This window comes from Musca domestica, unplaced genomic scaffold (assembly GCF_030504385.1).
Source record: "Musca domestica strain aabys unplaced genomic scaffold, Musca_domestica.polishedcontigs.V.1.1 2, whole genome shotgun sequence".
Taxonomy (NCBI): Eukaryota; Metazoa; Arthropoda; class Insecta; order Diptera; family Muscidae; genus Musca; species Musca domestica.
Genome location: NW_026712249.1, coordinates 34044732 through 34070771, shown reverse-complemented (window position 1 = coordinate 34070771; position 26040 = coordinate 34044732). Strand labels below are relative to the sequence as shown.

Sequence of the window (26040 nt, the reverse complement as noted above, 5' to 3'; positions counted from 1 at the left end):
CAGTAAAAATTTAGATATAGCTCCTAAATATGTCTTCGTCCGATTTGCCTTTTCTTGTGCACCAAACGTGTAATATCAGCCCAAATAGTATGGAATTTTGCACATACAACCTAAATATGCCAAATTTGATCGAAATCGGTTCCGATATAGCTATGACTCCCATATACAGGGTTGCCCATATTTGACTGACTTTTGGGCCCTTTGGGCCCATTCCAATCGATGAGGCTTGTCCGCAGACAACATTCTTTGCGTCAATTGAATTTTGTACGGGAACAAATGCAAATCAATGCGAATAATCCGTTCTAAAGTGGACCGAGCCATGCCCAACTGCTGAGAACGGCGTTTTTGGGATGTTCTTGGGGACCTCTCAACACTGGCTCGTACGGCAGCGATATTATCGGCCGATCTCCTTGGTCGACTTTTATATGGCCTCTTCGGATTAGAAAGAGCCTTACCAGTCGAAAATTTTTCGTATAAACGCTTAATGGTGTTCTTAGAAGGCGCACTTCTCACATTTTTTAACGTTTTAAAAGCACGTTGAGTTTTCACAATTGACTTTTTCTGTTGAATGTAAATTTCAACTATTTCAGAGCGCTTGCGTGGCGAGTATTGGTTCATGTTAAAAATCAGCTTGGACTGACGCTTGAAACGCGGTATGTCATTAAGCGATGTGACATCTCTGTCAAAAGTTATGGCGTTGCCAGATGGGTCCGTCGAATATGGGCAACCCTGTATATTGTTCATCCGATTTGTTTTGTCCTCCGCAGCAGTAATATGCACTCTGTGACAACAATATTTGGGGAAATATATCAAATACAGCTCAGAAATACATTTGCTAAATTTTATCGAGATCGGTTCAGATTTGAATATAGCTCCCATAACTTCGTCCGATTTACCTTTTATTGTGCACCAAACGTCTTATATTTGTCCAAATAACATGGAATTTGGCACATACGACCGAATTGAGTCTAGGAGCTAATATATCAAATTGAAATGAAGATCGGTTTAGATATAGCTATAGCTCCCATATATTGTTCATCCGATTTGTTATATTTGTTACCCACAGCCGTAATATGCACTCCGTAACAACGATATTCGGGGAAATATATCAAATACAGCTCAGAAATATCTTTGTCAAATATTATGGGAATCGGTTCCGATTTGGATATAGCTCCCATATATATCTTTATCCGATTTCAAATTAATTGTGCACCAAATGGACAATACAAGTCCGAATTTAAAAGATACAAATGCTTCGGCATATTTAGTCTTTTGAAGTTTAAATTATAATCATAGCGTGTATGATTGAATTTTCCCATAAAAACTAAATTTGCAAAGTGGTGTGGGGTATCATAAAGTCGGCCCCGCCCGACTTGAAGACTTTCTTTACTGGTTTTATTTTTCAATATTATCTCCTGGAACTTCAATACGCTCAGTCCAATGCTCTTCTAGCAATTCTATCCCCTGATTAAAATAATTTTTCTCAAGGTCTTCAAAATAGTGGTTTACAACTGTACTTGCATCTATATACGTTCACTTAAGACCAAATGGTACCATTTTAGAACTTTTCATAATCTGAACGCTCGATTTTCCTGGCTCTGACTGACTCGCATTGCAAATTTCAGAATTCTAGCTCAGTTTGGTTGTTGAATTCAATGTATTCACCTTTACATCTTAGAACTTTTCGTACCATTTAAGTACGAATTTTCAAAAACTCAGCTTTATCATACGCACAAAGACTTACCCTCTTTCAAAATTTTAGGATTACAACTTCAGCCGCTTCGTCTGGGCGTAGATTCTAGGTCAGTCAATTAGCTAGTTTTTTTCACTAAAATTTTATAACTGTTCTGATTATTCAAAATATTGACAATTTTTGGGGGGAGGTACTAGAATGTCGATATTTTTACACCTAAATGATGCACCTGATGCAAATATTATGATATGATATGTTCGAACTAAAGCAAAGTTTGATTCTTACTCTTCCATTAGTATAAATTATATTCTATAAAAACTTTGAATATTTTTGAAAAGAGGTACCAGAAGGAGTGGACCAATATTTCTGAGTTTTAATAATAATATTACGATTTAGCAAGCTTGGACCAAATTCTCTTCGAGAGTTATCGTGCCTACCATCCACGACTCAAGGACGCCGCTAGAACAACTCTAAATTTCCTAAAACGGATTTCTTCCATAGCAGTTTAGTCTGTATTGTGGTTCCTATCCAGTTCGAAACAGAATTCCAATCAATGAGTTTTCTGAGGTAAATTGTGGGATATCTTCGCATTGGGCATTGCAAAATATTGGATCTATCATCATAGAAAGATCATATCTTCAGAAAACGAAATATCAAGTTACATACAAATTAGTTTGAAATTTTGGCTGAAACATTCACAATATCATAAATTAAGAGGTACAGTAAAATGAGGCCTATAATGAATTGTGGAAAAATATTGGATATTTGTTAAGAACTCGAAGTGTCAATGAATACGTTATTTAGTCGGATTTGGTGTCGATATTGAAGTAGCAAATATCATTATGGAGTGCATATTCCGCATGGGGGGACTTAATACCTCAAAGCGGATGAAACATATATATGGGAGCTATAGCTGTATCTGAACCGATTTTCACTAAATTTGAATAGAATTTGACAGAGGTATTTCTGGGCTGTATTTGATATCTGGTACTAAAGATCATTGTTGTCGAATGTATATTAGGCATGTGAGGGACTTAAAACCCCAAATCGGATGAATAATACAGAATGAGAAAAAAAAAATAAACAACGGCAAACGCCATAATTTTTAAATTTTTACAAAAAATGTCGGAAATAGCATCAAATTTTAGAATAAGTTTAAATTTGTTCGAATTGTTCGAATTAGTCATCTTTGGCACGAATTATGGTCTTCAAACGGCCAATGAAACCGTCACACGCAGCCCGATTGTTGCTTTACGCTATTTTGGCCCATTCCCGGCGAAGCGCTTGCTTGAGGCGATCGACACTTTGGCATTTTTTAGTGCCAACCTTGCTTTCCAAAATACTCCAGACACAATAGTCCAACGGAAATAAACCCTCCAGAATATTTTCGCGATAACATTCGGCATTTATTCTGATGTCACGGTCAATTAATACGAGCGGAGAGCGACCATCGGCTGTTATGGCGGCCCCCACCATCACCATGGCCGGCGCTTGATATATGTGAGCTATATCTAAATTTTAACCGATTTTAATAATAAATGCCAACTGCATTTTGTTCACAAAAAAAAAAAAAAAAAAAAAAAATGGACCAAATAAACATGGATTTTTTAAAGATTACTTTTTCTAAGGGCCAAATAAACGTTGATTTTTTAAAGATTACTTTTTCTAAGGACCAAATAAACGTTGATTTTTTAAAGATTACTTTTTCCAAGGACCAAATAAACGTGAATTTTTTAAAGATTACTTTTTCCAAGGACCAAATAAACGTTGATTTTTTAAAGATTACTTTTTCCAAGGACCAAATAAACGTGAATTTTTTAAAGATTACTTTTTCCAAGGACCAAATAAACGTGGATTTTTTAAAGATTACTTTTTCCAAGGACCAAAAGATTACTTTTTTCAAAGACCAAATAAACGTGGATTTTTTAAAGATTACTTTTTTCAAAGACCAAATAAACGTGGATTTTTTAAAGATTACTTTTTTCAAGGACCAAATAAACGTGGATTTTTTAAAGATTACCTTTTTCAAGGATCAAATAAACGTGGATTTTTTGAAGATTACTTTTTTCAAGGACCAAATAAACGTGGATTTTTTAAAGATTACTTTTTTCAAGGACCAAATAAATGGGGATTGTTTAAAGATTACTTTTTTTTATAAAGATTACTTTTTTCAAGGACCAAAGGACAAATAAACGTGGATTTTATAAAGATTACTTTTTTCAAGGACCAAAGGACAAATAAACGTGGATTTTATAAAGATTACTTTTTTCAAGGACCAAAGGATAAATAAATAATAATTAAAAAAAAAATACTGAAAGTCACTGGATGTTAGATAAGTGTTCTGCTTTAGATAGTAAACCTTTCAACAGTCTGCTATGAATAAGGGACTTTTGAACTAGATCTCATAAATTGGATTTTTTTGAATGAAGTTCCTCTTACGTTTCTTTATGGAAAGAAGCGCTTTCGGCGACCTTATGGAGATATCCTACTCATATCAGATACAAGTCTTTATAGAGTATAAGTAAAGCTCCCTTCTTTGGATCAAACTGATTTTCCTGTAGATTTGTTCTTCTTTCCTGTTCAAAATATTTCTTGTTATATTTTCCAGGAAATAGTTATACTCCTTCAATTAAAAAATTCAACAAAGTTGGCTGACCGCCAAAAGAAAAAAATCTGGATTCATTTACTTGGATAAAAAGTTGGTGTTAACCATGAAATTTGATTTTTTCTCATTTCAAGCTTAATAAACAGAATAAATCCCTTCATTACAAAAATTATATTTTACATCAGCATCATCGAAAGCGAAAAAAAATGGCTGAAGTAGTGCAAAAATGAACGCCGAACAGCAAACAAAAGCCATTCACACTAAAAATGAGGGTTTAATTTAATTAACTTCATAAAAGCAGGAAATGAACTGCTATGGCCCAATTTTTTTTTTCTTGTTTCAGTGGTGGCTGCTGTTAATGGTGGCTGAAATTTAGGTCAGCGGGCCAAAGAACGGGCAGAGAGTGAGAGAGAGAGTAAGCCATAATACAAAATTTCATCATCAGTGCACATACTTTTTAACCCAACATCCTTCTTTCCGTCCTTCCTTCCGTTTATGGAAGAAGAACAGCAACAACAACAACAGCTCAATATTTACCCAGTAAGAGTTAATGTCCGTTGTCATTTCAATTGATTTGACGGAAAATTAAATTTGACAGCATGACAAAATAACCAAACCAAGCGTTGGGTGTGACAGGCGAGCGAAATGATTTGGTCTCCCTTAGCCTCTGAACTAATTAATTAATTACATTTTAATATTTCTTTCATGAGTTAAAATAATGTTTTCCCCCTTTCTCGATTGTGTTCCGACTTTTCGCAGAATCAAGCAATTGTTCAAAATTTATATTAACGCATTTTATTATGGCTTCAGAGGTGGGCGTTTTTTTGATCCCCAGCTGCAGGCAACGAAGAAGTGAATGAATTGTTGGTGGGCAAAGGGCGGGGGGCATCTCTTTAAGATTTCCTCTATGATTTCCATGGCAATTGGGCGGGCAGCCATCTAATCTTGTTAGTTAGAAATATTCCAAAATTAAGGTGATTGTTGTTGCTGTTGTTCTCGAGCTTGCATGTAATTTGAAATTCACACTGAAAAGGTAATGTTGGATTCCAAGTAAATGGCATGGAATGGAATTTTACCATAAATCTGAATTGTTGAAATTTCATTTGAATTTAGGTAATTCCATTTAGAATGTTAATATAGTTTGGTGTTGCCACAGAGGCCATAGATTTCACATTAACACTTCATTGGAATTATGGTATGCTTCATTGCTTATTAATTTTGAGGATTTGTTTGATTTATTTCAAACCAGTAAGATAAAATCAAAAGAAGGGCGGGGCCGACAATATGATACCCTACACCACTGTGTTATTTAGTAGAGCTCCCGTAACAAAAGAATTTATTTCAAAGAGATCATGCCACATATCAATATTTGGCCTTAGAGCAGTTATAGCTTGCTATAGAGTGCATGATATCACTTGGAGAAGGTTTATATTTAAAACAAGTAAAAAAGCAGTACATATTTGAATACCCTCCACCATTTAGATCGAATTTAAAATCGAAATCGAAATTTTCGAAAAAGATAAAATTCGCCAAAAATTCGGCTAACATCTTAAAAATACCGAATATAGCCGTTATATTAGGGTCTGTACGACGTGCACCTACAAAGGCATTGTTTGTCACAAGCCACTATCATATTCAAATTCGAAACTTGAAATAAACGGTGAATTATCTAGCTAAAATCATCAAAATATCGTACACAGGGAGGTACCGTTATGTCGGAGCTATACGAAGACCTAGACGTGCATAGACAATTTTCTAACACAGGCTGTAGCATCCATTACCAACTTTAAATACGACATCTCAAACAATTTCGCTGAGTATTGTACCTAAAATGGTCAAAATACCGAATATAGGGAGGTACTGATATATGGGGCCTATACGAAGACCTCGACCTGCATAGACAATTTTCTGTCACAGACTGTAGTTAGCATTACGAACTTCAAATGCCAAATTTGAAACAATTCTGGTGAATAATGACGCTAAACTCATCAAAATACCGAATATAGGGAGGTACCGTTATATGGGGGCTATACAAAGACGTGAACCTGCACAGACAATTTTCTGTTTCAGGCTGTAGTATCCATTTCGAATTTCAAATACCAAATTTGAAACAATTCCGTTGAATAATGTTGCTAAAATCATCAAAATACCGAATATAGGGGGGTACCGTTGTATGGGGGGCTATACAAAGACGTAGACCTGCACAGACAATTTTCTGTCTCAGGCTGTAGTATCCATTTCGAATTTCAAATGCCAAATTTGAAACAATTCCGGTGATTAATGTCGCTAAAATCATCAAATATCGGGAGGTACCGTTATATGGGGGCTATATGAAAACGTGGACCTACATGGCCCATTTACGAACTTATCCTGCCTACCCGCCAAATAAACATGTGTGCAAAATTTTAGCCTTCTATCTCGATTCGTTCGAAAGATTACAACAGACAGACATACGGATAGACACACAGACAGACAGATAAACAGACAGACAGATAAACAGACAGACAGATAAACAGACAGACAGACGGACATGGCTAAATCGTCTTAGAATTTTACGCTGATCAAGAATGTATATACTTTGTTGGGTCCGACATGAGTATTTCGAGGAGTTACAAACGGAATGACAGAATTAATATACCATCCATAGTATGGTGGAGGGTATAAACAATGTATATCGTATATACGTACGTCCCGAAAGTCACTCCCTTTGGGCTGATATTAGCTATTATTTGCACAATAAACCTAAAATGAATATATATCTAAGCTATGAATATATATGGGAGCTATATCCAAATCTTAACCGTTCTCGATCAAATTTGGCAAAGGTATTTCCGAGCTTTATAAGATATCTGGTACCAAATATCATTGTTGTCGAAGTCATATTACGCATGTAAGGTACTTAAAACCTCAAATCGGATGAAACACATATATATGGGAGCCTTAGCTATATCTGAACCGATTTTCTTTGATGTATTTGCTTCTAGACTGAATTCGGTCGGATGTATCGAAATTCAGGTCATTATGACTTATATAGGTCTTTTGGTGCACAATTAACCTGAAATCGGTCGACGATATATATGGAATCTTAATAAAATTTGGCTAAATTTCTGTAAGTTATCTGCTACCGAATATCATTCTTCTGGTGTGCATATTACGCATGTAAGGTACTTAAAACCCCAAATCGGATGAAACATATATATGGGAGCTATAGCTATACCTGAATCGATTTTCTTTGACGCACTTGCTTCTAAATTGAATTCGGTCAGATGTACCAAAATTAAGGTCATTAGGATTTATATTAGTCATTTGGTGCACAATTAACCCGAAATCGGTTGAGGATATATATGGGAGCTATATCCAAATCTGATCCGATCTTGACAAAATTTGAAACACTTATTTAAGAGCTGTATCTGATATCTGGTACCAAAGTTGATTGTTGTGGGATGCATATTACGCTTGTGTGGGACTTTAAATCCCAAAGCAGATAAAATATATATATAGGAGCTATAGCCATATCTGAACCGATTTACACCCAATTTGAAGTACTGGTTTATAGGATGAATTCAGTCGTAAATGCTAAAACTCAGTCCATTTGGGCTGATATTAGCCATTTGGAGCACAATAAACCTGATATCGGATAAAGATATATATATATATGGGAGCTATATCCTAATCTGAACCGATCTCGACAAAATTTTGACAGGGGTATTTCCAAGCTGTATATGATGTCCGTTACCAAATATTATTCTTCTGGAGTGCATGTTACGCAGTAAGGGACTTAAAACCATAAATTGGATGAAACATATATATGGGCGCAATAGCTATATAGCTATGCTTCTAGGCTGAATTCGGTCGGATGTACCAGAATAGAGGTAATTTGGACTTAGATTAGCCATTTGGTGCAACCGAAATCGGTTGAAGATATATGAGAGCTATATCTAAATTTAAATGGATTATCGCCAATTTAAAGGGGTTTCGTCCTTGGACCAAACAAATATTGTTTGCAAAATTTTATCTCAATCAGATAATAAATGCGACCTGCGTTTTGTTCACAAGGATACATGGACGGGCGGACGGACTGACATGCGTAAATAGACTCAGATAGTGATTCTATGAATATCCTAAATAGAAATTATGAGTTTATCACGCTTCATTCTCCATGTTACAAAAAAAAAAGTAAAGAAAGTCGGGCGGGGCCGACTTTATGATACCCTACACCACTTTGCTAATTTAGTAGAGCTGCGCATAACAATTAAAAGTTTATATGGGAGAATTCAATCATACACGCTATGATTATAATTATAACTTAAAATTCAAAGGACTAAATATGCCGAAGCATTTGTATCTTTTTAATTCGAACTTGTATTGCCCATTTGATGCAAAATTAATTTGAAATCGGATAAAAATATATATGGGAGCTATATCCAAATATCTTTGCAAAGATATTTCTGAGCTGTATTTGATATATTTCCCTGAATATCGTTGCTACGGAGTGTATATTACAGCTGTGGGTAACAAATATAACAAATCGGATGAACAGTATATATGGGAGCTATAGCTATATCTGAACCGATCTTCACCAAATTTGACATACTAGCTTCTAGACCCAATTCGGTCGTAAGTGCCAAATTTCATCCAATTTGGGCAAATATTAGACGTTTGGTGCACAATCAAAGGTAAATCGGACGAAGTTATATATGGGAGCTATAGCTATATCTGAACCGATCTCGATACAATTTTGGAAATGTATTTCTGAGCTGTATTTGATATATTTCCCCAAATATTGTTGTTACAGAGTGCATATTACGGCTGCGGAGGACAAAAATAACAAATCGGATGAACAATATATATGGGAGCTATAGCTATAATTGAACCGATTTCGATCAAATTTGACATACTTATTTTCAAGTCCAATCTGATGGTACATGCAAAATTCCATACTATTCAGACTGATATTACACGTTTGGTGCACAATAAAAGGCAAATCGGACGAAGATATATATGGGAGCTATATCTAAATTTTGACCGATTATCTCCAATTTAAATAGGGTTCGTCCTTGGGCCAAACAAATGATTTGTGCAGAATTTCATCTGGATAGGGCAATAAATGCGAACTGTAATTTGTTTACAAAAATACATGGACAGACGGACGGACGGACATGCATAAATCGACTTAGAATGTGATTCTATGCAGATCATCAAAAGGAACTATGGGTCTATTTCGTTTCCTTTTGCCTGTTACAAACAAAGGCCACCTTGTGGTGTAGGGTATAAATACACAAAGTCATCAGCTGTGGTGGGCACACAGAGTTCTTGGAAGTTAATCGGTGTGCAGGGAAATTAGGTACGTAGTTCTTAAGAATGGAATAAAGTTAGTTAACACTTTTGGTATGCTTCAGAATTGACGAATATTTGTTTATACCCTTAGATTTACCGTTATAAGGAGTATATAATTTAATGGATAAAAATGAGTTTAGTCGAAATATCGTTTTAAAATCCATCATGATCAATTTCAGGTACCTCCCATATAACGGTACCTCCCGATATTCGGTATTTTGTTGATTTAGCGACATTGTTAATCGGAATGGTTTCCAATTTGATATTAGAAGTTCGTAGTGGATACTACAGCCTAAGACAGAAAATTGTCTATGCAGGTCCAAGTCTTCGTATAGCCCCCATATAACGGTACCTCCCGATATTCGGTATTTTGATGATTTTAGCGACATTATTCACCTGAATTATTTCAAATTTGGTATTAGAAGTTCCTAATAGATACTACAGCCCAACAAAGAAAATTGTCTGTGCACGTTTTGGTATATCCCCCATTTAATGGTACCTCCCTATATTCGGTATTTTGATGCGACATTATTCACCGATTTTTTTCAAGTTTCGCATTTGAATATTGTATTGGCTTATGATAAAAGCTGCTTATGCAGTTCCACGTTGTCGTATAGACCCTTATATTTAAAAGAATTTCTTAGGGATTTTATTTATTTTTTTTTTTTTGAAAATTGCAGAATTCGTTGCAAATGGTGGAGGGTATACCAAGCTTTTTTACAGAATTTTTACTTGTTTTTAATTAGAATTCTACAAAAATGTATTTCCTAAGTAATAATTGAATACCGCTTTCATGAAAAATCCGTTTCTCCAATATAGTTTGCAAGAAATGGCTATTTCTTTCTACTGAAATTACGCAAAGTACTTATTTTCCGAAAAAAAGAAAATCATAGTTTTTGGAGTTCGTTATGTCCAGATTTTTTTATATTTTCAAGTTTTCAGATTCTTTGGTGACAAAAAAAGTCATAGAGCTTGGGCGAACTTAATTGTATGTGTCTAATTTTAATAAGCTTTTTTGTAAAGCATACTTTATTTCTTATACTAAGCCCATATTTTTTGAACCTCCATCGGAAGAAACACGAAAGCAACCACAAAAGCATTGTCTAACCGAGTGATGTTGGCTCCACCCCTCATCCATTTTTCTTTCATTCTTTTCAAAATCAGCTGATGCTGATGCGATTAGGTTTCATCGGATTTCTCAGCAATTATATCAATCTACCAACAACAAATTCAATAAATATTTAAGCTCATTTTATTTGTTTAAAATTTTTACATTGGATTTCATTTAAATATAGTTTAAAATCTTGTCAGACTAACTGGCTGACAGACATTGATTTCCATTCATTTCCTGCTTCCTCGTACCATTCCATTCTCGCCTTGTTTGTCTTTGCATTATTGTTATTTCCTGGAATTACCCTTGTTCGGCTAATGTTTGCCACAGCCCGAGTTACGACATATGCCAAATTTGTAAATCACTTCGTGGTTGTATTCTTCATCCGGATTTAAAATGATCGATGGGAAGTTGGGCTGAAATGAGAAAATGGCAAAGAAGGATGGTTAAAGTCAATTGATTAGATTATTTGATGCCCAAGCCGCACACACACACACCAGCATATCAGCACCAACACATTGTCGCCAAGGGCAGAGTGGGGGTAGGAAATTTCCTTATGTTTGTTAGTGCCTTAAACATTAATGCCATGGCTGGATAATGTGCTATTCTCTGGCCTACTAGACCTTTGGCACAGCCCCTCATCCGTTGCCAGTGACACGGGGACCTTTTGTTCTCTTCCGTTTTTTCTTCTACTTCCTTCATATTCTTCTTATGCATGCTGTTTTATGTCCTCCATGAATCTTGGATTTCTATTCTGTTCGATGTGGTGTTTTGCAAACGCTGAGCTTAAGTTTATCAACAAACAATTACAGGATTTACGCCCTGTCAGACAATAAGTCACTATTTGACAGCTAAAATAGACTTTAACACCTTATAGCTCAATGAAGAGATACTATTCCCACAAACATACTCACACACATACATCCATATGTGTATGTGTCAATGTGTGTGTGTTTCTTTTTCGAAAGAAAATGTGATTTTCTATGTGTATTTCTTTGTGTGTGTGTTTACGGGGTATCTATTCGAAGCCGTAGCAGTTATCAGTCAGTCAGTCATTCGGTTATTGTGTAGGTGGTGTTTTGGGGGGGGGTTCCTGCATTGCAAACACAACACATTTCAGCTTAAAAAGAGGAAAACACCAGACATCACTGTCGGTTTGTAAACACAAACAATTTAGGCAACAAAACAAACAGTTCAAATGTTGGTGCCCACCGGGGAAAAGGTGCCTAAATTGGGTGGTACACAAAGGTTCGGGAAATGGAAGAAAATTCAAGATTCATCTCTCAGACAGAGTTAAAATCGATCAAAGAGTTACAGAATTTCTTCTACCTACAGAAACTTATAGAATGTATATAGCAGATATACAGACGGTCTTATGTCTGAGGAGTTCAAGAGGAGGCTTTCTGTCAATAGAAGACCCACAGAAGGTATATTGCATACAGAAGACCTACAAAAGATACTTTGGGTACAAAAGATCTTCCGAAGGTCTTGTGTTTGTAGCAGATCTACAGAAGTTTTTTTTTTTGTTTTGGCTACGGAAGACCAACAGAGGGCTTTTTATCTAAGGAAGACAGAATCGTTCTGACTACGTAAGCTCTTCTGTCTATAGAAGACCCACATAAGGTATATTGGTATATCTATAGAAGAAGTCTTCCGTTTATAGAAAGAAGACCTACGAAGGGTCTGCTGGCTATACAAGACCTACAGAAGTTCTTCTGCCTATAGAAGACCTATATAATGTCTTCTGCCAATAGAAGATCTAGAGGAGTTCTTCTGCCTATAGAAGACCTATATAATGTCTTCTGCCAATAGAAGATCTAGAGAAGTTCTTCTCTCAATAGAAGAGCTACAGAAGGTCTTCTGTTTATAAAATACCTACAGAAGGTATTCTGTTTATGGAAAAACTAAAAAAGAGGGGTTATAGAATACCTACAGACGCTCTTCTGTCTATAGAAGACCCATAAAAAAAGTTTTCTAAAAAAGTCTTCTACTTTTAAAACACCTTCAGAAGGTCTTCTCTCAATAGAAGACCTACAGAAGGTCTTCTGTTTATAAAAGAACTACAGAAGGTCGTTGGCTGCGGAATACCTATTGAAGGTCATCTACTCTGCAGTAGATGACCATTGGAGTCATCTATTCTACAGTAGATGGCCATTGAGGTCATTTACTCTAGAGTAGATGGCCATTGAGGTCATCTACACTACAGTAGATGGCCATTGAGGTCATCTACACTACAGTATATGGCCATTGAGGTCATCTACACTACAGTAGATGGCTATTGAGGTCATCTACTCTACAGTAGATGACCATTGAGGTCATCTACTCAACAGTAGATGGCCATTGAGGTCATCTACTCAACAGTAGATGTCCGTTGAGGTCACCTACTCTACACTACAGTAGATGGGCATTGAGGTCATCTACCCTACAGTAGATGTCGGTTTAGGTAATCTACTCTACAGTAGATGTCCGTTGAGTCACCTACTCTACAGTAGACGTCCGTCGAAATCAACTACTCTACAGTAGATGACAATTGAGGTCAACTATTCTACAGTAGATGGGCATTGAGGTCATATGCTCTACAACAGATGGCCATTGAGGTCATCTACTCTACAGTGGATGGCCATTGAGGTCACCTACTCTACAGTAGAGGGATATTGAGGTAATTTTACTCTACAGCATTGAGGACATCTGCCCCATTTACCCTTCCAATGAGGGCAGATTCAGACATAACTTCTCATTTTCTAAACTTCTATTTGTGTGTTGACCAATCCACCCTCGTTAATTTTGTGTTCGCTTTCGTGTTACTTTCATCCTCACATCGACACAACCGTTTCTTCGGCCATTTTTGCTGTTTGGCCAGCAAGTTAAGATACTCATTTGGCTAAATGGTCTCTGCTGTATGAAAGGCTGGATGGATTGCTGGATGGTTGGTCGTGCGAATTTTGTTTGCTCGGTACTTTGTTATTTCAACCAGTCCATGATGTGCGGTGCTGGTGCATCATTGGAGGAGAACAGAATCAAGCTGTCGGTGTTGTGGTTGATTCTTGATTGTGCTTGTTAGAGTTCTATTCTATGTTCGCCAACCTGCCTAGCTGGCTGGCCTTCCTTTCGCATGGCCAGAGGAATTCTTCTCTTCCTACGAAAACAGCAGAAACAGGCAGGCAGGTGTTATTGGGAAAACTTACATGATTGACAGCATCGGGATACTTTTGAGTCTCTAGACAAAAGGCAGCATGTTTAGTGTATTGGGCGCCATTCTTGCCATAAATGGGGGTCTGTAAAGATAGAGAAAGAAAGGAGAGAAAGGCAATGTGAGAGGAAGAGTGTTACAAATTTAATTGCTGTTTCGAAAATGTTCGATCGATACAACTTTTTAGATTTCCGCAAAATTAATTCGCATTAAATATGAAAATGCCAAAAATGTCAGAATTTGTGTAGCGCTTAATGTTATGGCCAATCTCTGGGGATCAATGAATTATAAATTTCATTTTTAATTGGAAACAGATTAAGGTAAAACTTTTCTGCTTTGGTATGACGGCTATAATGTGGGAGTGATATTTTAGGTAATTACAGGGGATACGTTTTTGACGTAACCGATGGTAATGGGGCATTAATGGGGCATTTTATTTGCGTTTATTTGTTGTTTGGTTTGCTGAGAATGTTGGGCAAATAATGATTTATACGTTCAAAGATTGTTCACGGTTATGCGATTCGTTTTTAAAATGAAATTTAATATTTTAATTAATATTAATTTAATTGTAATTTTTCGAATGAAAAATTTGATATTGAAATTAATGTTAATTTTATTACAATTATGTTTTTTTTTGTTTATTTTTCAAATTAAAAAATAACAGAAAATTTTAATACAGCTAAATTAAAATTTAGCAGTTGCATTAACTCGTTACTAGATGATGGTATTGCTTTTACTTATCTACGAAGTGTGTAAGTGAATTTTTATGATGTAAATCTACACATAACAAAATTACAATGAGCAAAAAAATAATTACGGAAAAAAACCCCAGTTGATGTGAAAGTAGAGCTAAAATAAATAGACACATGTGACGGTGTTTTCAAAGTTTACGTCCAAATTTTTGAAATCAAATTTAGAAAAAAAATTGCAAATTTTCGAATTAAAATTTCTTGAAATCCTTGTATTTTTGGTAGATTCTTTGGCCACATTACCGATAACTGCGGAACTTATTTTGGTTGAAAATTTTAACTCTCGAGCTAGTCACCGAATTGACCTTTCTATTTCTTAAAAATGTTTTTTTATGAGTCTTCATAGGATTTTTTATACCCTACACCAAAAGGTGGTCAGGGTATTATGTCTTTGTGCATTTGTTTGCAGCAGGCACAAGGAAACGAGATAGACCCATAGTTCCTTTTGATGATCTGCATAGATTCACATTCTGAGTCGATTTATGCATGTCCGTCCGTCTGTCCTTGTATTTCTGTAAACAAAGTACAGCTCGCATTTATTGCCTTATGCAGATGAAATTTTGCACAAATCATTTGTTTGGCCCAAGGACGAACCCTGTTGAAATTGGAGTTAATCGATCAAAATTTAGATAAAGCTCCCATATATCTTTGTCCGATTTATCATTTATTGTGCACCAAACGTGTAATATCAGTCCGAATAGTATGGAATTTTACACATACAACCAAATTAGGCCTGCAAATAAGTATGCCAAATTTTATCGAAATCGGTTCAGATATAGCTATAGCTCACATATATATTGTTCATCCGATTTGTTATTTTTGTCCTCCGCAGCCGTAATATGCACTCTGCAACAAAAATATTTGGGGAAATATATCAAATACAGCTCAGAAATACATTTGCTAAATTTTATCGAGATCGGTTCAGATTTAGATATAGCCCCCATATATAACTTCGTCCGATTTACCTTTGATTGTGCACCAAACGTCTAATATTTGCGCAAATGGGATGAAATTTGGCACATACGACGAATTTAGTCTATAAGCTAGTATGTCAAATTTGGTGAAGATCGGTTCAGATATAGCTATAGCTCCCATATATACTGTTCATTCGATTTGTCATATTTGTTACCCACAGCCGTAATGTGTACTCCGTAACATCGATATTCAGGGAAATATATCAAATACAGCTCAGAAATATCTTTGCCAAATTTTATGGAGGTCGGTTCCGATTTGTATATATCTCCCATATATATTTTTATCCGATTTCAAATTAATTGTGCTTCAAGTGGGCAATACAAGTCCGAATTTAAAAGATACAAATGCTTCGGCATATTTAGTCCTTTGAACTTTAAATTATAATTATAATCATAGTGTGTATTATTGAATTCCCCCATAAATACTTTTAATTGTTATGTGGAGCTCTACTAAATTAGCAAAGTTGTGTAGGGTATCATAAAGTCGGGCGCGGCCGCGACTTTCTTTACTGGTTTTAATTCCTTTTAATCGGGATTGTAGCAAGTCAAAATATTCCACAAATTCATATTTCTTAAAATTCTACTATAGGTCCCAGAATACATCAAAATCTAAATCTTGCCTTAACGCCAGGAATTCATTAATAATGTATTAGGAGTTAAACCCGAAATTCATGTGAGTATATGCAAATATCTGCAACAAAGCATAATTTTAGAAAATATTATTCATCAAAAGTCACAATAACCCACCAAAGAAAAGAAATACCTATTTCCATTCAATACTAAAAGAAATATTTGATTCAACTCGAAAATATTTTCTAGTTTTTTTTTTAACGAATTTTTTCCTATCCCTTTTTAGAATTGTTGTCTGAATGTAATATAAAATATCGTGTGAGGTTTCGAAAGGATAGATATTCTACGCAAAATTACACTATAAATCTCTAAATAAATCATATACCTAATTTAAGTAGTTTTTATACCCTACACCACATAGTGGTAAGGGTATTATGTGCATTTATTTGTAAAATGAAGAAGGAAGCAAGATAGACCCACAGCTACTTTTGAGGATCTTCATAGAATCACTTTCCGAGTCGATTTATGCCAGTCAGTCCGTTCGTCTGTCCATGTACAGGGTGAGATGAAAAAAACTGCAATCAATTTCAGACAGCTATCATTTCTAAGCCCCTCTTCCCGACAGCTGTTAAAATTATTCCAGTGACAGCTCATTATATTGCTTACAAGCGTACAAAAGCATTTTGGTGAGAATTTCCCAGAGTAAAAGTTATTCGTGATGGAATTCAAGCGCGATAGTGTGATTTCTTTATATTTGACTGGAAAACCACAAGTGGTTATCGTTAGAGCACTCCAGCATTTAAATGTGAATAAATCTTTTGTGTCTCGTACCATAGCTCGTTACCAAGATACTGATAGCGTAGCCCGACGTCAAGGAAGTGGACGGAAGAAACAGCAACATCAGCAGAAATGTTTCGAAAAGTAAGGAAGCGACTTGATCAAAACCCGCGTCACAGTGGCCGAAAAATGTCTCGTGAGCTGAACATATCGCAATATTCCATTCGGAAAATATTGAAAAATGAGCTCGGTGTAAAGCCATTGAAATTCCAAAAAGTTCAAGAACTTACACCGCAACAGGAAGAAAATAGCCTCAAAAGAGCTAAAGAGTTGCTTCGCTTGGCCGAAAGTGGTAAACTGCCGAATTAGGGTTTCTCGGAAGAGTCTGTAAACAAACAAAATGATCGTATTTACTTTCCAAAGAAGTCAGGTCAGCTGAAAAAGTGCACCTACGGTTGGCCACCAGAACTGCCGCCGGCCATGGTGATGGTGTGGGCCGCCATAATGGCCGATGGTCGATCTGCGCTCGTATTAACCGACCCTGCCGAATATTATCGCGAAAATATTGTGGAGGGTGTTTTAAAGCCTTGGGCACACAAATATTTTGCATTCCAACAGGACTCAGCACCATCGCACTCAGCACGCGCTATCCAAGAATGGTTACAAAATGCGGTAACCGCAATGAGCGCACAATGGCCACCAAAATCTCCGGGTACCAATCCGTTGGACTATGTGTCTGGAGTATTTTGGAAAGCAAAGTTGGCACTAAAAAATACCAAAGTTTCGATCACCTCAAGCAAGCGCTTCGCCGAGAATGGGCCAAAATACCGCAGAGCAACATTTGGGCAGCGTGTGACGGCTTCATTGGCCGTTTGAAAGCCATAATTCGTGCCAAAGTTGACCAATTCGAATAAATCTCAACTTATTCCAAAATTTGATGCTGTTTCCGATATCTTTGCTTACTTTAAATAAAATTAAAAAAAAAAATGTCAAAATTATGGAGTTTGTCTCTCTTGCAGTTTTTTATCTCACCCTGTACATTTCGGAGTTACAAGCGGAGTGACAAAGCCTATTTTAAAATAACAACATTTCTGCGAATATTATATTTAGATCTGAAAATACTTATTTTTTCTTGTAAAGCGTTTTATTATCATTTGTTGTAAATTTAAAAAAAAATCCTAAAACATTTACTTCGAGTCTTAAAAAAATAAAGACTTTACACCTTTTGCAACACCAAAAATAATGTTGCAACCTTTCTCTGCCCATTCAAGCAATTAGCCAGCGGCTTCTAATGTCAAAATATACAATGGCAGCAGCAACAACAGCAGCAGCAGAAGTACAACCACAAAAAAGGTAAAATAAAATTCCATAGAAATTATTTTCAATTGTCGGAGACGTTATATTCCAAGAAACTCTTTTCTTTTGTTTGTCCGATTCCATTGAATTGCACAACAAAACGTAACCAGATGCTCTAAACGGAAAGTTAATTATATAATTGCCATTGTGATTGTGCACACAGGGCAGCTCTAAATGCCAATGAAATTGTGAAAATTAACTTTTTGAAGATTTAAAACAATAATGCGAAGAGGATGTAATGAATGCATGCAAGGATGTGGGATTGACCTTGGGGGGAGATTTTGCGATGACATTTATGGTAAATTATTTTTGGATTGAATTTTTAGGCTGAGAGACATATTATTTTTAATGTCGAAAATAATGTATGAAAAATCAGGAATATAAGAGAGCATTTGGTTAAATAACTTGAAATGCTTTTATTATTGAAAAAAAAAATAATGGTTCTCAATCTCGAAGAATCTCTATAAAATTATTCGGTGGACACTAGAGGTAAAACTCTGCAACAAAGTCAAACGCATAATTTTTACATGTATTTTTTTTTTAATTTTATTGAATGTCGGAAAAAAAAATGTCGGAAATAGCATCAAATTTTAGAATAAGTTTATATTTGTTCGGTCAATGAAACTGTCACATGCTGCCCGAATATTGTTCTGCGGTATTTCTGTTCTGCCATTTCTGCTGATGTTGCTGTTTTATTCCGTCCACTTCCTTGACGTCGGGCTACGCTACCAGTATCACGATAACGAGCGATTATACGAGACACAAAACATTTATTCGCATTTAAATGCTGGAGTGCTCTAACGTTAGCCTCTGGTGGTTTTCCAGCCAAATGTAAAGAAATCACACTATCACCCTTGAATTCCGTCACGAATAACTTTTTTCTGGAAAATTCTCACCAAAATGCTTTTTTGCGCTTGTAAACAATATAATGAGGTGTCACTGGAATAATTTTAACAGCTGTCGGACGAGTGGCTCAGAAATGACAGCAGTCTGAAGTTGGTTGCAGTTTTTTCATCTCTCGCTGTATGAATCGAACAGCATTTGAAAATTAGTAAAATTAAAGAAATACCTGCATTGGTTAAAAATCTACAAAATTGTATAAAAGTTAAATCTCCATCCAAACATTATTTTGTTAAAAAAAAAACAAGATTCTCTACACCAACTCCCTGCCATTTAGCTGTAACAACAATCATCCAACACACCTTGAGGGTAACCTGAAGATTATCCTTCAAACATTGTTGACCTCGCATTGATTACATACAACTAAATTTGACCTTTCTTCTGACTCCCACCCTCCCTCTCTCTCTCTTTTTTCTCTCCTTCACACTCATGTAACACACACAATCAATGTTAAATACTTTCAACGCAAAAAAGAAGTCCTTGAAATTGATTTCGCTTTAAAGCCTATGTCCGCCATGCCTGCCAGCCATTGTTATTCTCTCTTTCTGTGTAAGCTTTATTTTCTAAATAAAAGCCAGCCGAAGGATGGAACGTAAACCGGTCGAAACATAATTTTAATATCATTATTCCCCTTCATTGGGTTTCAGTTTTGCATTGCGCGGCGTACACGACGATGCTCATCATAATTACTTTAATAAACAAATATTAATTAACCATAAAGTGTTTAAACGCCTCTCGGTTTATTTGGATGAGTTTTGTTTCGCTGCGTACAAAAAATGAAAAAAAAAACGAACACGAACGATGGGAACAGTGGTTTGTTTGAAGACAAAAATTTTTTTTGAAGACCTGAAACCTGTCTGTAAATATTTTAAGAGTCCTTTAAACATAAAGCATTTTTTCTATAGAACATCTACTATCTATATAATATCCTCCATCTATCAGAATTCCATTTTTTTAATTTTTTTTTGTGGTTTTTTACTATATATAGGAGTTCAGTCTTCCATTCATAAGACTGAGACCTATTAATGTTTTTCTATTCATACGAGAACTGTCCATACGAAGATGTGCAAAATATCTCTTGTCTGGAGAAGACAAGATGTAAGTACTATCTATAAGTAACCTTTAACGGTACTTCTTAATTACGAAGATTTATGCAGGGCGTCCTATTTATTGAAGAACTACGGAATATCTCTTATACAAATAAGATATACAAAAAATCTTCTATTCGTAGAAATCCTCTCAAAAATTTTGCTGCTGAAATCTGATAAAGTTCGTTTTCCGAAGAAGAGTAGTGGCATGTCCACTTTACAAAGAAAATCTAAGAAAAACCTTAGAAAATCTGTGAAATGCCTTCCACCTTTTAAATGCTTGCAATAAGTCTTTTACATAAAGAAAAAACCTATGGAAAACTTGTTAAAGGGCTTTTATTCATAGGAGATCTGTAAGGGATGATTAATCCATATTAGACACGTGCATGTTTTTTTATTCCTTAAAGACCTGCGAAGCATTTTCAGTCGGCAGAAGACTTGTTAAAATTTCCCCTTTCCAAAGAAGATGTAACAAAGGTTTTCTGACAAGAAGGCTTGTCAAAGTTTATAACATGCGGAAGATCTTTCTTCTATTGAACGCCTCTAAAATGTTTTTATCGGTAGAATATATTTGAGGGGATAAATGATCATTTATCTACAAAAGACTTACGAAAAGTTTTCCGTATATAGAAAACATGTAGTATCTCCAGATAATTTGTGAAATTATATTCTACCTATGAAAGTCCTCACTTTTTTAGGAGATTGTAGAGGTAAAACACCAAATGTACAATTCAGCTTCCACGAAATTTTGTATATTTATAGGAAAATGAGAACGGGCTTATATTTATGGAACATCTAAAATCTAATTCCAGACCTTTTTGATAGATAGTTGATTTAACAAATCTGGAAGTAATTCACGATTATGGACCTGATGGTTATAAAAATCTTGAGAAAATTGTCGACCGAAATTTTAAGCATCTGAACGATTGTGGGACTGGAGATGTGATTAGAAGATTCTTCCGCATAATCAAATTATAGAATTTACTAAAAGCTCTTAAAATCTCGAACTTGAATAGATCAGAGGACAGTAATTAAAATGGTCTCAAAAATCATTATTGTGATCCTCCAGACCTTGAAATAAGCCAGTGAAAAGTCGTATATTTGTAAAAAAATAGAAAAATTTGGTTGTGGATGTGCGGTTTTTTTACCCTTCACGGAAGGGAAGGTATATTAACTTTGTCATTCCGTTTTTAACATCCCTAAATATTCATCGTAGACCCCATAAAGTATATATACAGCGTTGTCCATATTCGACGGACCCATCTGGCAATGCCATAACTTTTGACAGAGATGCCACATCGCTTAACGACATACCGCGTTTGAAGCGTCAGTTCAAGCAGATTTTTACCATGAACCAATACACGCCACGCGAGCACTCTGAAATAGTTGAAATTTAAAAAAAGTCAACGTGTTGAGAGGTCCCCAAGAACATCCCAAAAACGCCGTTCTCAGCAGTTGGGCATGGCTCGGTCCACTTTACAACGGATTATTCGCATTGATTTGCATTTGTTCCCGTACAAAATTCAATTGACGCAAATAATGTTGCCTGCGGACAAGCCTCGTCGGTTGGAATGGGCCCACATATTTTGACGTAGACCTTCAAACAATTGAACACTTGTGTCTATGAAGGTTGGTATTGAAAATGAGATATATTGGTCCACGTTTTGGCATAGCCGGCACCTAACGGAATCTCCCGATATTCGGTATATTGATGATTTTCGCCACATTTTTTCCATGGATTTGTCTAAAAATTGGTATATGTAGGCTATAATGGTGTCTAGTTTCACAGGGGAAACATTGCATGTATTATAGGTCCATGTTTTCGCATAGCCCACATATAACGGTACCTCCCGATAGTTAGCATTTTGATGATATTTGCCACATTTTTTCACGGATTTGCCTAAAAATGGTATTTGTAGGGTATAATGGGTTCTAGCTCGTGTGGCGAAACATTGTATGTATTGGTCCACGTTTTGGTATGGCCCACGTATAACGGTAAATCCCTATATTCGGTATTTTGATGATTTTTGCCACATTTTTTTTCACGGATTTGTCTAAAAATTGGAATCTGTTGGTCATTATGGGTTATAGCTCCGGTGGCGAAATATTATATGTATAGGTCACGTTGTTTTATAGCCCCATAAAAATGTGCCTCCCGATATTCGGTATTTTGATGATTTTTGCCACATTTTCCCACGAAACTGTCCATGTGGGTCATAATGGGTTCTAGCTTGTATAGCGAAACATTGTATGTATAGGACCACGTTTTGGTATAGCCCCCATAAAACGGTACCTTCCGATATTCGGTATTTTGATGATTTTTGCCACATTTTTCCTTGAAGTATAAAATTGTCGATATAGGATATACTTTTATATAAAAATGTTTCCTTTACTCTAAGGTGGAGGGCTCTAAGGTTCGGCCCGGTCTAACTTAATGTGTTTTTACTTGTTGGACCTAACATTGGTTTTTGGGACTTTTAAAATCCAAATTTATGGCCCAAAGATCTACGTTTATGGGCCTTTGAAACACTCTTGTAAAATTCATGTTACGAACCATGAGATGGTCTTGATATCGTCTATTGCGAATCTGAAAATCTTTTAAATATCTTAAAACAATCGCATATATATGCAAACTTCTTACAATACAAAATGTTGAGCCTAACTAAAAATTAACTATGGGTTAATTTCGAAAATTTCAATTCCACGATTATGGAAAAAAATTGGGCGTTTGAAAAATTTTTTAATATCTCCACGATCATCTTCTTTAATATGATCCTATGAAAACTTAATAAAACAAAAATTAAGGTACTCAAATCCTTCGACAATCTTTCAAAATCCGCGATTATTTGACAAATGGTGTTAAAACAATTAAGAAACTAAAGAATATCTTTAAAAACTTTCAAAAAAAAAATCCTAGACTGTGTACCTGAGATGATCCTCAAGAAATAATAAAAAATCCACTTATTCCACACCACTGTAAATTATTCGGCTATAAGCCACAATCATATAATAAAGACTACGGCAAATTACATAGGGTGGGGTGGTTACCTTTGTTTGTTGGCTTGTTTGTTCTTGCTGTGTTGTGTTTGTTTGTTTATTTGTATGGCTGCATGGATATAAAATTGGCTTTTAACTCTCTGTACTTGCCATTATTGGTAGTTGAAGCTGTTTCGGTTGTAAAACAGTCAATAAAACAACAGCAACAACAACAAGAGCAACAACAACAAGAGCAACAACACCGACAGCAGGAGCTGAAGAAGAAGAATTCAACGAATGAACAAACATCCAGCAAACGAACAAAAAATAAACAAAACTCAGAGAGAGAGAGGAAAAAAATCGAACAAAACTGTGTGAGAGAAAAAAAAACAAAACAAAACATTTTTCAAAACTTATTTTAAGCATGCATAAAAACATTTATGGTAGTTTCTCAAAGTAATCATCTAGAAAAACGCTGAGAATTCTGTGGTGTGTGGTCGAACGGATGGAGTCGGGTTGTATGGGTATTTTGATAGCTCCATTGCGGCCAAACACATAGCTCGCCACTGATGATGTGTTGTGATGTTGATGCTGATGCTGTTGCTCTTGTTGTTGGTTAAAACAGTTGAACTTTTTAATTAAGCCAAATGCGAAAAAAGGGATTCATACCATACCAGAAGGAAAATAAACTGCAATAAAGGGCATCAGTAGTACTCACTCAAAAATGGACAAAAGCAAAATGGAAAAGAACATCAACAACAACAACAACAAACACACGCCTAGCAAACGCATTGCAAAAGTTAACACTAATTCAGGCATCATTGGTCAATAAATTGCACTTTTATGAACTTTTAGCAGAGAAATGCTAAAAGCATTGTTCTTAACGGTAGCATGGTGCTCTCTATACTCGAGCGAGAGGGTATGTTGGATTTGAGTTTTGGCTAGAGGCTACAATAACTTGGATTTAGGAAGTATCTAAAGAATAGCATTTGGTCCATAAATCGTCGCTTCATAATCGTAGATTTTTAAAGAATTTTCCAAAGCCTATTTTCAGCTTCTTAACCGTGAATTTTTAAAGAATTTCTTAAAGGCCATCTTCATGGATTTTTAAAGACCACATTCGTGGATTTTTAAAGTTTTAAGCTTTTCAACCGAGGATTTTTAAGATTTTTTCAAAATCCACGAAGATGGATTTTTAAAGATTTAATCTTCTTAACCGAGGACTATTAATATTTTTTCAAAGACATCTTCGTGGATTTTTAAAGAATTTTTCAAAGCCCATTTTCATCTTCCTAACCGTAGATTTTATAAGAATTTTCATGGAAATTTTTCAAAGACCATCTTCAGCTTCATAATCGGTGTTTTATAAATAATATTTCAAAGTCCATTGAACTGTGGATTTTTAAAGAATTTTTTCAAAGACCATATTCAAATTCATAATCTTGGGTTTGAAAATAATTTCAATTTCAGATCATCTTTGTGGATTTTTTAAGAGTTTCTCAAAGCTTATATTCCTGAATTTTTAAAGAATTTCTCAAAGACCATCTTCGTGATTTTTTAAAGAATTTTGTAAAGACCATCTTCGTGGATTTTTAAAGAATTTTTAAAAAGACCATATTCAAATTTATAATCGTGAATTTTAAAGAATTTTTTAAAGACCATCGTCGCGGATTTTTAAGGAATTTCTCAAAGACCAACTTCATGTTTTTTTTTTTAATTTCTCAAAGGCTATCTTCGTGGATTTTTAAAGAATTTTTCAAAGGTCATCATCATGGAATTTTGAACAATTTTTCAAAGACCATCTTCGCGAATTTTCAAAGAATTTTTCAAAGACAATCTTCGTGGATTTTTGAAAAATTTTTCAAAGACCTTCTTCGCGGCTTTTAGAGATTTTTTCAAAAACCATATTCGTGGATTTTTAAAGCATTTCTCAAATACTATCTTCTTCGATTTTTAAAGAATTTTTAAAGACCATATTAAGCTTTATAATCGTGAATTTTTAAAGAGTTTTTCAAAGAGCATATTCAGCTTTATAATCGTAGATTTTTAGAGAGTTTTTAAACAGCATATTCAGCTTTATAATCGTAGATTATGCTTCAAATCGTGGATTTTTTAAGAATTTTTTAAAGACCATCTTCGTGAGTTTTTATATAATTTCTCAAAGACAAATTTCGTGGATTTAAAAAAATTTAAAGACCATCTTCGTGGGTTTTTAGAGAAGTTAGTCTTCGTGAACTTTTACAGATATTTTCAAAGCTCATTTTATGCTTCTTAACCGAGGATTTTTAAGAATTTTTGAAAGACCATCTTCGTGAATTTTTAAAGAAGTTTTCAAAGCCCATTTTCAGCTTCTTAAGAATTTTTAAGAATTTTTCAAAGACCATCTTCAACTTCATAAACGTGGATTTTTAAATAAATTTTCGAAAACTATCTCCAAGGATTTTTTAAGAAAATTTTAAGGAATACAGGGTGAGATATAAAACTGTAAAAAATCAAACGCTATAATCTTATTTTTTTTTAATTTTATTGAATGAAAGCAAAAAATGTCGGAAATAGCATCAAGTTATAGAATAAGTTTAGATTTGCTCGAATTGGTCACCTTTTGGCACGAATTATGGCCTTCAAACGGCCTCCAGTCACAATAGTCCAATGGATTGATATTTGAAAATTTTGATGGCCTTTGTGCGTTGGAAATGAAACGAGGAACCTCATTT

At 35.2% G+C, this 26040-nt stretch overlaps 1 protein-coding gene across 1 annotated transcript in view; it reads right to left on the bottom strand.

Moving 5' to 3' along the window:
• Window positions 1-10869: 10869 nt before the first annotated feature.
• The window catches only part of LOC101891318 (galactose mutarotase), a 53454-nt gene continuing 38283 nt past the window's right edge, over window positions 10870-26040 (bottom strand). The window contains exons 6-7 of the mRNA XM_059122112.1: window positions 13932-14021; window positions 10870-11162 (exon numbers count right to left, since the gene is read on the bottom strand). Of these exons, the coding sequence (XP_058978095.1) occupies window positions 11061-11162; window positions 13932-14021 (192 nt within the window). The 3' untranslated portion in view covers window positions 10870-11060. The remainder of the gene's footprint in view (window positions 11163-13931; window positions 14022-26040) is intronic.